Source organism: Periplaneta americana, chromosome 5 (assembly GCF_040183065.1).
Source record: "Periplaneta americana isolate PAMFEO1 chromosome 5, P.americana_PAMFEO1_priV1, whole genome shotgun sequence".
Lineage (NCBI taxonomy): Eukaryota > Metazoa > Arthropoda > Insecta > Blattodea > Blattidae > Periplaneta > Periplaneta americana.
Window position 1 is genome coordinate 40,942,787 of NC_091121.1, and position 13,786 is coordinate 40,956,572.

Sequence of the window (13,786 nt, forward strand, 5' to 3'; positions counted from 1 at the left end):
CATGACGCGTCCCAGTAATGCAACAAGATTTATTCTTAGCAGCTGATTTTCTTCTTTTATGTACTTGTCTGATGGACTAATTGCAGAAGCGTTTGTGCGTGGATACAGAAACACTTGTTGAGGAAGGTACAATGACATGGAGGCTATATAGTTTTCAATCATTATGCCCAAATGTGTATAGAACAACATTTTTCCACATCTCTGAAAGAAAAAGAGAAGAGTACGATTACCTGATGTAATGACACGTCAAACTATGTCGTTCCGCAGAAAAAAGGTTTTTCTTTGAAAATTGTCGAGAAATGTTAATTCGCTATTTTTTATTACTATTATTTAGTAAAAAGGATTTTTATTTCATATAAAATAAGGCAACGGCATTCGTCACATGTAGACGACTGAAACGGCGAGAAGTTGATAAAAGAATTATATATACCTTTATAAACAAAAAAAGGACAAGTCACCGAACAGCTAACGAGACTTGCGTATTGCCATAGCAACGTATCTTCCCTAATTGGACGAGTAACTTATGACTTCCTGTCTTACCGGCATTTGAAACAAACGTAGTATAAACGCAAGGAGGAAAAACTGAAGAGCAATAAGTATTCTACTTGAAGTCACAAACGTGTGTTTTTGATATAAAATGAGCCTTGTATAAAATATATTTTTTTACGAATAATTAGCTAAATGAAAGTTTTTAATTTAAAATTACGACTCGTGACTGTTTCGTGTATAATTAAACAGAGTGACATTCCTAGAGTGCCGCGTCTGTAGCTCACGTTGGTATTTCATCTAGATCTCCTGACTGATCTTGATGGTAGAAAAATTAAATGGTTTTTCTCGGGATACTCTCGTTTCTCACGTTCATTCTTTCAACATGCACTACTTTACCCTCAGTCCATCGCTGTAGAGTAACGGTTAGCACGTCTAACCGTGAAACGAGCGGGCCCAGGTTCAAATTCTGGTTTTGGCAAGTTACTTGGTTGAGGTTTTTTCCGAGGTTTTCCCTCAACTAATCGAAGCAGAATTACTGGATAACTTTCGGCGTTGGACCTCGGATTGATTTCACCACCATAATTACATTTTCCCTCTTTCATCATATCATTTCCTTTCCTTTTGTATGTTTCGGGCTTGATGTAGAATCGACTGCGGGCCGCCACCGAACTTAGATCACGTGATATATGGTCACTCGTTGTTGGTGGTAGCGCTATCCGGATAACGCCGATTCTTCCCCAGAAAGAGCACATTTTTCCTCCCAATTTTTCGTTATTCATATTTAGTGTAGTCTGATTCTCTCCATAGCATTTATTCCTTAACCAGGCACACAATGTTTCGTCGCACTTTACATAGACGTCGGACTATCAAGAGTATAAACTAAATAGCTAAATCATATTATAGGAAATACCTAGGTGTGTTTAATAGTTATGTATTTGTAGTGTAGGGTTATCTTTTCCCTGCCCTGTCATGCCAATTCCAGTCAACTCCGGTTATAGTGAACCTCTTCGGACCAGCATATTTCGTTCGCTATATCAGAGGTTCACTAAAACCGAAGTGTGCGTTTTTATACTATTGACGTTGCTATACATACAGTATTAATGTCCGTCCACTCGGGACAGACCACGTTCAATATCAGTAATAATGTTCACTTTATCTTCCAACTTAAACAATTTATGCTTCGTCATTCAGATGTTCACAGTTCGAAACTTGAATCTAATCTGACCATGTAGGTAGCAGGCACTGACTAATTTCGCACCTCTTCCCACTAGAGGTATGCCGACTGTGTACTCGGCCTTGGAATTTCCCCGGGTTCACTTTCACAAAGACGCGGGAGGAAGGGTTGAGAACCATTATACTGTAATCCTTCCTGTATTTACCCTTTAGTCATCACTCTACTCCCTTTTACAAAAGAAAACACTTCCTTTTCCTATACTTCGAATAACCTCTTTTAAAGAAGTCCTTTCTCCATCACTGCGTACACTGTTCTCTTTAACATGTTTCAAGCTCTCCAGGAAGCTGAACAAATCCTATGTCTTTCAATGCACATAACGAGTAGATGATTTGAGATTTTGTTCTGAACATATTCTTGGAATTTTATAGGAGGAAGAGTTTCCTAAATTACCATTTTGGCCATAAAATTACATTTTCTTGGGAAAGTTCTACTTTTAGGTTCACTATAACCGAAGTGAGGGTTCACTATAAACGGAAATATTAATGTACTTTATAATGTATGCAGGTCGGGACATACGATTTAGGTTCACTATAGCCGAATGTTCACTATAACTGAGTTCACTGTATCCAGAGTTGATTGTAATTAAAATCTTGAAATTTTGTATAAAATTAAAAAAAAAATAGTCTTTTTGTTTCTCCTGCATAAAAATATTGCGAAGGGTCTTGTAAAACATAGCATTGAATCATTGATCTTTCCGTTATCTACTTCTTCAATTTCATTAATTAAATAACTGATTTTTTGTTTGGAAATCTTTGTAGTCGGAGCTGGATTGACAACTGTGAAATTTATTTTTATTTTAATATTTGCCTGCAGGCCTACTTTATGTAAAACATTTAAAAATACAAGAATGGACCGGGGTTGAGGGACCGCGGTGTGGTCTACGCGGAAAGGTGAAGGAATCATGTAGGGGGGAGTTCGGAGCCGGCCCGTAGGGGAATTTGTAGTGCGGGGCGCTTTATGGCATGCACACCATTCCATCTCGGGTAGTACAATGGGCCCACTAGAACGGCCTGCTTGCGAATACAGTCCCAGTTCTTGTCCTCCACTGGAGGGGGACTAATAGAATAGACTACCATGCTGTCATTTCATCTATCATCTGAAATAGTTAGAAAATAAGATGGATTGTAGTCTTGGTGATTTCCGATGTTGATATAGAGTATAAGGGGTTGGGCTTCTGACCCTGTCTCGTCTGGGGAAGGAATCTTGCTCTGCACGTTTTTGAAGAAAACCAATTTGCAAAGGTGCAAAACACACAAAGTTATGCAATTTAAAAAAGCCGCTCGTTTTACCCTAGACCAGCGTTTCTCAAACTATAGTCCGCGGACCACCTGTGGTCCTCGAGGTCTGCCCTTGTGGTCCTTCAAAAAAGACAGAAGAAAAAATAAAATTCAAACGAACTGCGTATCACACTATAGCTTAAAATCTCGGAGTTTGGAAATGACACATGACAATCGAATTTCACTTTTTCTCCCAGTACTGACATTTTATGAAATTTATTATACTACCCATCTATCGACTTCCCACTCTACTCTCAGCAACAAAACAGGTATTTAAAGCACTATACACGTAGTGTTTCTCGACATCTTTTCCCTGCACATCTGGCGCCGCGCCTGTAACCCAGCCAGGGACCACCCGAATTCGTAACGGAGGACCAAAGTACCGAACCTTAATTCGATTTTAAAATATAGATATACTGGTATTAAAATATGCTACGAAAATGATAAATTTGCTTTCGAAGGGAACAAGAGTAAGGTCGTCCGCGGAACTGTTCTGACTTTAAAAAGTGGTCCCCACTTAAAAAAAGTTTGAGAAACGCTGCCCTAGACTATATGAATTGCTCAGTAATATATTAATACAATTATCGTTATTGCAGAGATATCAGAATTCTGTGAAAAGACCAGATTCTGCCTTATCATTAAATATATATTACTTGTGAGCTTTGATATTAAGAAAACGGTAAAATTTGCATCGCTTTGTTAGGTTATCCATGCCGCGGGTTTCAGTGGCTGCATAGCAGCACATTTATCCACGCTGCAATGAAGTAAGCGATGCTAGCGCTTCAGTCTTTGCAGACAAGAGAGTTACGTACACATTACTTTATATTGCTAGCCTCTGAGAACTCATTAAAGCGGAACACATTCGAGATCGGAGAGACTGACAGTCAGTAGCGGATGTATTAAATACAGCTCATAAAACTTCCCCAGATGTCAATATGGAAGACATATCGTACACAGCTGTTGGTATTCAATGATTCGAAGAAGAGATATTGCATATTGTCTGTCTCTTATTACATGACGCGGAAGTACTCCGAACGATCATGAACGTGAGCTTAATAATATATTCATATTGTTATAACATTTATATTGTGATTCCCCCCAAAAAAGATACTGTGATTAAATGTCGGTTCCAGACTCTAAGTGAAAATCTGAGAACAGATTTAGTACTAGTTAAAGTTGTACAATAAATTTAATCATTTTTTAAAGAAACGAGTACAATAAATTTAATCATTTTTTAAAGAAACGAGTTCTATGTAAATAGAACGATTGTTACAATGAGGACGGTTCTTTTGAAATTACAACGCATTAGTAATTAGAATTAGAATTATGTATTACGATGAAACTAAGACCATTATGCCTTCTCTTCCACTTCACCATACATCAACCTGTGGTACAAAGTCATTGGCATAATATAATAAAATTATTACATTCGATGAGATTAGCTAAATGATAAATGTCATAGATGTTAGTAATAATAGACTATAACATAGTAGCTGTCCACAATGTGGAGTAACGGCTAGCGCTTCTGGCTGCGAAACCAAGTGCTCCGGGTTCGAATCCCGGTCGGGGAAAGTTATCTGGTTGAGGTTTTTTCCGAGATTTTCCTCAACCCAATATGAGCAAATGCTGGGTAACTATCTGTGCTGGACCCCGGACTCATTTCACCGGCATTATCACCTTTACTTCATTCAGACGCTAAATAACCTGAGATGTTGATACAGCGTCGTAAAATAACCTACTAAAAACTTACACTATTCGTAATGTAATATAGTATATAATAATATGGAAAAATAACGTACAGACAGTTAACGAAACTATATTACATAATATAAGAACAAATCTTAAAGCGATGTGATTCTGAAATTCCTAAAATTCACAGTTTCTGAGCTAGAGGGTTGAAATTTTGAATGACTATATATCAATATCATAATCACACATTGTTAATTTCAATCTTTTCTCATAAAAATAAAAAAAGTAAAGTTACATTTTTTTTAATTTTCTTAGTAAAAATTCTATTTCTAAAAAATTAGAATATTTTAAATCTATTTTTAAGACAACACTGAATATTATATTACAATGGAGCATCAGTTAATGCTCTACACTAATTTTTTCCTTTGTGAAAAAAAGGGATAATTTCTTCACTGTTCAAACATCAATAAAAATTAATACTGCTTTACATATAAATCTCTAGTAATGAAACTATGCGGAATACAGCCAATCAAATACTCTATTGCACAACCGAGATTTTAATGAATAAGTATGCCAAGTTTCAACATTCTAGCTTTAACCTCTGAGAAGTAAAATGAATACTTGGCATTGAAAACATAGACTTTTTTTTTTTAGATAATTAAAAGTTATGGTGACACATAACTTATACATTAACACAATTTCTACCAATTGCATTAAATTACACTTATAATTGTCCCGCACCGTGGCGTCATGGTCTAAGGCATCCCGCCTAGGACTCGAGTTACGGCAGGCGCGCTGGTTCGATTCCTCATGAGGGAAGAAATTTTCTCGTGAATTTTCGGCCAGTGTATGGGACCGGTAGCCCACCCAGTATGGTGATGAACTTGGGGAGCTACAATAGGTAGCGAAATCCGGTTCCGAAAGCCAACTATAACGGCTGGGGGGATCATCTTGCTAACCACACGATACCTCTATTCTAATTGGATGATCGTTCACCTCTGCTTCAGCATGTGGGCGTGAGGCCAGCAGCTGGCTGGTCGGTCTGGGCCCTTCACGGGCTGTAGCGCCACGGATTATTATTATTATTATTATTATTATTATTATTATTATTATTATTATTAAGATATTGAGATAAAAATTTTATGAAACCGTACATTTTTAGAGCAAAAATAAAAAAAGATATAATTTGTCAAAATTCTACTATTTTCAGTAGCACATCGTCTTAAGCTAAAGTCTTAAGGGAGGAAAAAATACTAAATTATGAGTAATATAGGAATACTGATTTACATACAGGCATAAGTGTAATAAACATGTGTAGCTCCTATCTAACGACATCTTTCTAAGCTTATTCTGAAACGTTGATAGAGTCCGACAATCTGTGATCTCGCACGGGAGAGATAATGATGATATTGTATATTTTTTTCTGGATTCGTAACATAATCTTACATGAAACCCTGCATCGTAGAAGTGTCGATTCAAAGTAGGATGTGTGACAGCGGTACCCATGTGTTTATAAAAAAAATTAACTATTCCTTCAGTGGAAGTATTTTTCTTGAGAAAGATGAATAATCAAACTTATTGTTATCTTAAGATCCGTAATAAATGACAGAATGCATGTGTGATATGAATTTCTTTTTCTTCCAGAGCATCGTGATGCTCATGTTCCGAGAGGAGAAGAGTCCTGAGGACGAGATTAAAGCCTGGCAATTCTGGCACGGGAGGCAACACAGCGTAAAACAAAGGATATTAGACGCTGGTAAGTTGTGATTTTTAGATTATATTTATTCTTCTGAAATGACCAAATCTATAAAGGGACATTATAATAATGGTTTCAATTCGTTCTTCTTCCTGGGAGAGAAAAAAAAAATTGTTGTAACGCCTGAAATTTTAATGTGAGATTACACGCATTGCAAGTATGTAAGAGAAGTTGCCACTCTTCCTCATTTATTTTACTCCAAGTGAGAAATCACTTCGTCTTATGTTAAAAGGTAGGTAAAGGTAGCTCCTTTACATGCTATGAAGGCACTTGAGGGAGCATAGAGGTTGAGCCCCATGCTTTGTTGACCTTGACACTAGAATGAGGTGGTGTGGTCGGCACCACGTTCCGACTGTCTTTTACTCCAGGGAAAGTCTAGGCACTTAATTTGATAGTAGACTGAGTTCGTCTTATTTTTAGAACATGATAATATTTTTTTAGGAACTTGTGACCATTATTAATCGGCTTTACTCCCCTTCATGTAATTTGAAGATATGTCACTAAAATTCAAAAAGGACTCCTTGGCTGAAAAAGTTTGGGAACTGCTGCTGTAAGGTAAGTGAGAACAGGAAGTTCTTCTAGTGCAGGCCTGCACAAACAGCGCTCAACGAGCGCGCGCGCTCCTTCGGAGCGGGAGAACATTTAACATTTAACGATTTACAGCTCGAACTTATTGATCTTCTATGTGACCTAAGGGCTAAAGATCGTTTGAATAAAACTACTAGCCTGGTTGAGTTTTACAAAACTAAACATTAACAATAATATCCACGACTATACAGGCTGGCTGTGAAAATGATTGCTATGTTTGGCTCAACATTTATGTTTGTGAGCAAGTGTTTTCTATAATCAACTTTAATAAAGGCAGACATCGAACATCTATAACTGATGTTTCATTATGATCAGTAGGCCTACTGTTCCTTTCAGCTGCAATAGCATAAAACTTCGTTTTGATGTGCTGATAAATAAAAATATAACAGAATGATATTGTACATTTAAGTAGCTATAGAATCTCTATTATTTCTGTAAAATAATTATGTTTTTATTAATTAATAATAGTCCAAGATCATTTTGCAAACACTGAACGGGAATTCATTTCATAAGCACTCGTAATAGTACTTCCTTTTGTTTATATTTTGTACGAGATCCACCCCTTCTTCCAGTCCACCCTTATACAGGGACATCACTTTATTTTTACCAACATTTTTAACACTGTACTCGGAAACACTGTTGCCCCCTTCCATTACAAGAGTTTGATGTTACTAGTGCAATATGTAAACAAATCATTTTACTAGGTATAGGAGGAGAGAAAAGCAGTGTATCCATTTATGTTGTAGGGAAATACGATACCTATTACGATTTTCAGTTTGATCATCACTTTTACGGAATTTATCAAAACATAGTAGAGTAGTAACATTTTTTTTTTTCAAAAACTCAACTTTTCAGGTGGCTATGTTCGTTATGTAATGTCTACTTTATTTAGCATATTAATTATTGATGTTATCATACAATATAGAGAGTGCATTTAAATTGAGGGGATCATAAGTAAAGGGCTGTAAGTGCACTTAAGTTACTTTTGAGAAAATGGGGTTTAAATGTTTAAGCTTTCGTAAAATCGGTGAAATTTTTTATTTAAATTTTAATGTGTGATGCGATTAAAATATCCCTTTGCCACTAAAATTTTAGATACTTTTGCTTACACTGGATGCACTTAACTCATGTTATTACAAATGTCACTAGCGTTCCTTTGCTTCTAGCCACCTCAATTCAAAAAAGAGCTAATCTGAATTTTTAAACAATTGCTGAAAATGGTTGCCGTTCATTATAATGCAGGCTTCAATTCAGTACGCATATTATTAAAAACATTTTGAAGCATATTCTCTGAAATTGAATTTATCGTTTCTTGAATATAATTTTTAGTACGATATTATTAATATAGGTTCTTTCTTCTATAGAAAACGCAATCATATTTATGAAACACACTATACACTGCAGTGTTTACTTCACTGCTTGAAGACTTCGAATGCAACAGCGGCCGTAAGTTTGTGTGTCTGACGGGAGCAAGGACATTAGTGAAGGGGTGGGAGTGAAGTACATTCAGAAATGCAGGTACAATAAAAATGCAAGTAAAAATAAAATGATGTCCCTGTACAAAGCGCAGCTAATATCTGCATTCCACTCATGAGCTGTGAGCCGGCTCGGAAAGCGCAAACCTTGTGCAGGCTTGTTCTAGTGTTTGAAATGATGAAGATGCAGAATCATAGAAATGGAATCATTAGGTTTGCATCGTTCATACGCGGGTGTTCACCGCCGTGACTGAGGAAGAGCTTCACCTTGCTTTATCTTAAATTGTCTATCAACATAATAACACCCACCGCACGCTGACTCCCATGGCAGAATTATGGGTATTAAATTGCGGGAAAAAAATAATGAATTATGACTGATGACTTGATAAGAGGAAAAGGAGGCCATGCATCAATACGGTCTGCAGAGGATGACAATCTGGGAGACATCATTAAATTTTTATGCGGGCGCGCAAGACGACTCTTTATTTAGGTGTTCTCAACCTTCCTCCTCGACTTCCTCGATACTTTTTTCTCTTATGTTGCGCCTTCCTAACAATATCTTTCATCTGTATATACCTTATATCTTTATTTTTTGTTCCCACCTGTATTTTTTTTCTCCTTCTTCGCATCGTTTACCTTCTTTTACACGGCTTTTCGTCTACAATATTCATCAAAACGACGTTTAATGTAACGTAAAGAGATGCAAGACTGTGATAACCGCGTCGAAAGAATGACGAAGATGGCCTCATTTCTTTCGTAGCTTCGGAAGAAGAAGGCGTTATGTCCTTTAACGTAACATTGGTAGCATACATCTGAGTAAATGGAATTTGTTCCGAGTCAACGGATTTGTTCAACTCTGTTGTTGAATCATTGCAACCGCAATCTGTGGTTGTCGTTTCTACGCTCTTTTGGTCACGTGTTTTATTCTATAATATATATTTGTTTTATATGTCTCATCCAACTACCACGCTTATTTTTTTTCAGTTTTGTTCCTACTTCGCACCTCGTTTGCTTATATCTTATATCAGCGTTCGGCAAATTTAGTACATTTAGTACCTGTAGAACGCGACTTCTCAATCCCCATTCTCTAGTTCACCTGTACCGGCAAGGTTGGTTGACGTCTGGATATAAGGTGAATGAACTAGATAGAGGTTTCTGTAGAAAGGCTGAAGATATAAAATTCCGACAATGAACAAGGTGAATAAAAGGAGAACTGAGGAAAGAGTGGAGCAAGAGGAATATAAGGACAGTAAAGAAAATGCAAGGAGAGCAATAACAAGAGGAATACAGAGAACAAGGAAAAACATGAGCAAGGGGAATATAAGAAAAATAAGATAAAAACAAGGAAAGCAAGAGGAATACAGGAAGAACAAGGAAAACGCAAGAAGAACGAGAGGAAAACAATGAGAACAAGGAAAGGAAAATGAAATCAAGGGGAATACAAGAAGAACAATGGAGAAAACAAGGAGAACAAGGGGAATACAAGGAGAACAAGGGAAGGCAAATGAAATCAAGGGAATATAAGAAGAACAATGGGAAAACAAGGAGAACAAGAGGAATACAAGGAGAACAAGAAAAGGAAAATGAAATCAAGGGGAATATAAGAAGAACAATGGGAAAACAAGAAGAAGAAGAGGCATACAAGGAGAAGAAGGAAAGAAAAATGAAATCAAGGGGAATATAAGAACAAGGGAAAACAAGGAGAACAAGGGGAATGCAAGGAGAACAAGGGAAGGCAAATGAAATCAAGGGAATATAAGAAGAACAATGGAAAAACAAGGAGAACAAGAGGAATACAAGTAGAACAAGGAAAGGAAAATGAAATCAAGGGGAATACAAGAAGAACAATGGGAAAACAAGGAGAAGAAGAGGCATACAAGGAGAAGAAGGAAAGAAAAATGAAATCAAGGGGAATATAAGAACAAGGGAAAACAAGGAGAACAAGAGAAATACAAGGAGAAGAAGGAAAGGAAAATGAAATCAAGGGGAATATAAGAACAATGGCAAAACTCTGACAACAAGAGTAATACAAGGAAAGTAAAATAAAATCAAGGGGAATACAAGGAGAATAATGGGAAAACAAGGAGAAGGAGAGGTATACAAGGAGAACAAAGAAAGTAAAATAAAATCGAGGGGAATACAAGGAGAACAATGGGAAAACAAGGAGAACAAGAGGAATACAAGGAGAATAGGGATAGTTTAGGAAGAACAAGGGAAACGCAAGAGGAGCAAGGGAATACAAGTAGAGTAACAGAAGCACAAGGAGAACAATGGAAATACTTGTGCGAGAGTGAGTTGAATTTTTTGTGACAGTTAATTCCTAAGTTGTCCCCAGCATACCTAGTGGAGACAAAGGCGTAATTATACGTAAAGAAAAGAGGATTTGTTGAGCAACGTCACAAGAAGTAAGCCTTACCATTTGACAAAAAAAAACAGAGAAATCACTGAGTCAGTTGTTCTATTTTAATTTTTGAGATCACTAGTATAACAATGTCTGAAAAAGATGATCCTTGGTTTATAAGACGTTCTCACATCAAATACTTTTATGATGAAAGGAACAGAGGGCGGTAGGTAGAAAACTGATTTTTACACTTTAATTAGATGCTTTAATATATATTTTTTGTTTAAATCTCTAGGAAAAAACATGTCAATAATATGTGGAGAAGAAGCTTTGAGTACATTTACGTATCTGAACGCCTACTCGATCTCTCTCTTGCCTCTTCGCCGCAGCCAGATGGTTCGTTATAAGCTGTCTAAATCTTCAGTCCCCCTCCCTGCACCCGATATTTATGAATGACTCTAACCCACTGCATGGTTACCAGTTATTTTCATTATACACGGTGCTTGTTTTTTGTCTTCTGTAACTTTCGAATTAATATCATGGATTAAAAGCAACTGAAGTCCAAGAACTTTTGACTTTTAACCTTTTCCATACTTGGCACTATAACAACAGAGGTGGCGGAGATTGTACAGCCATGGGTTCGACGCTGGACAAAGTAAGGTTACTTATTTTTTCTCTTCTCTGTATTATTCCTTTAAAGCTTATAGCTATGATTTTCTCGTTTTTATTAAGTTTCCACATGGATATTCTATAAAAACTGTCATTACGAATTCTTCAAATAAAAATGAATTATATATAAACAGTCTTACTAATAAACCATGTGTAGTTTTTATACGAGACTTATGTAGATTTGGGACAGGAAAAGTTACTAATAAACCATGCATAAGCGATGACTGTATAAACAGCCTGTAACTATACATGGGAATTACTTTGCAGTATTTATATACACGATACCTCTTGTTTAAGCATTGTATATAGAAAAAAATGGCCGTCTCTGTAACAGCTGTTCGTATCGACTGTCATTTTATGATGATGGTTGCTTTGTAACCACAGAGGAACAAACCAAAGAGCACAGAATAATTAGAATAATATTGCTGTAGCTTGTACTCTTTGACCAAAATATAGTGCGGTAATCGATCAGAGCCAGTTATACTATCGATACTTAACACGGCACACTAGAGCGCTCTACCGGATGCAATAGAGAATCCCATATATTCTATTACCTTTCGTAATGAAGTATTAACGAAACTATGACGTAGCTGTGTAACAGTTATACTGTTATACACGACGTATATAGTGATTATTAGTAAGGAATTTACACACGACTTATAAACGAGTTACTCATTGTATAAGTATAAAACAGTTAAACGTCTGTATATAGAGTTTTTATTAGTAAGACCGTTAATGAATTTCTGACGCTTAAACACGCTTTCTAGTGCTTCAGTTATGAACACAGATGATGATGATTATCGAATTAAAAAGAATATTAAATATATTTTTATGTAGACATACGTATTAAAGCATGCACTGAAGGAGTATGTAGGAAGAAGACTGAACTACCTAGCTACAAAAGTCATAAAGACAAAAATGTACAATAACAAAGATGAATAACATTCATTAATAATCTTCAATAGTGCAGTTACAAGAAAGGAGCCTCAGCATTTTATGTAAATCAGAGTAAATGATAATAAAATGCTAAGGAAACTACAATAGTTTCTTGTACATTATATTTTATATTTAAGATTTTTTAGACAAAATTATTTGTACTTTGAGTAATGAAGATTTTGCGATAATGCTGAGTAATCTAACGATATATATATATATATATATATATATATATATATATATATATATATATATATATAGTGCGAGTAGAATAATTCCACAAGGCTATAGTGCATGCAGTTCAGGGATTAATTATTTTATCCGAAAAAGAGGACGTAACTTGTTACATGCTGTAAAAAATACTTTCTGTCCTCGACATTCTACCTTTCAAATTTTTTTTAAATCTCCTCTGTGAAACGGCAAAAATCATTCTGTTGATAGTTCTTGTAAGGTTTGTTTCTGCAGCAGTTTCCAATCGTCATGATTATTCTGCAGCAGTTTCCAACCGTCATGCGCATGCGCACATCGATTTTACTATTCATGTAGCGATAGCTTCAAACTCTGACTATTTGCTGATTAAAGTCAGGCATTCTTGCAGCAAATCAAACCGTCATCAAGCCATTTCCTAACGATGAGGAAAATTTGAAGATGAAGTCAAACCAATCTCAAAGCACGTGACGCATGCGCATTAATATAGTCGTGTTTTACTTTTATCCACTGGTTTGGCACACAGGTGTTTTTTGCAGTAATATTTTATGTTTTCATGCTTATCTATATTTGATTATTGAAATATACTGTGAAATTTAATTACATCTTCAATATACGAGATTAGTAAATTATTTTAAAGTAAATGAGCGTTCGTACAGAGATTAATTTCAAACCGATCAACGCTCATCATGCACAATAGCTGAGGATGGAAGAGTTTTCAAACAGTTGTCAAATCATCACAAACTCGCTGCAGAAACAACTCTATAGCTATAAAGTCATGGTTCAGAAATCAATTTGCGAGAAGAGTCTAAATAAATATCAAAGAAACAGGGGAATATTCTCGAATCACCCTTTGCCACTAGAGTATAATTAATTCCAGCGGGAAAACAACATAATTTTGTATGTGCAATGAAATATTACACCCTCTTTTCAGTATTTTCTAAAATAAGTAAATAAATAAAACGTTTATAAGTTCCTTCACTAACACGATGAATGTATGATAGACAAATCTAGCAATCAATAATCTTGATTGGAACTCGTAAAGTTGAAGCACACCATTATTACATGAAATAGTAACAATTAAAATTTAATTTCTTTACTCCTAATACAGGGGTTTAATTCAAG

General features: G+C 35.9%; 1 protein-coding gene across 6 annotated transcripts in view; it reads left to right on the forward strand.

The window, feature by feature from the left end:
* The window catches only part of grh (grainy head), a 564,970-nt gene that overhangs the window by 370,904 nt on the left and 180,280 nt on the right, over positions 1-13,786 (forward strand). For all 6 annotated transcript variants that reach the window (XM_069825497.1, XM_069825500.1, XM_069825496.1 and 3 more), the window contains one exon: positions 6,334-6,445. In XM_069825497.1, coding sequence (XP_069681598.1) covers positions 6,334-6,445 — 112 coding nt within the window. The remainder of the gene's footprint in view (positions 1-6,333; positions 6,446-13,786) is intronic.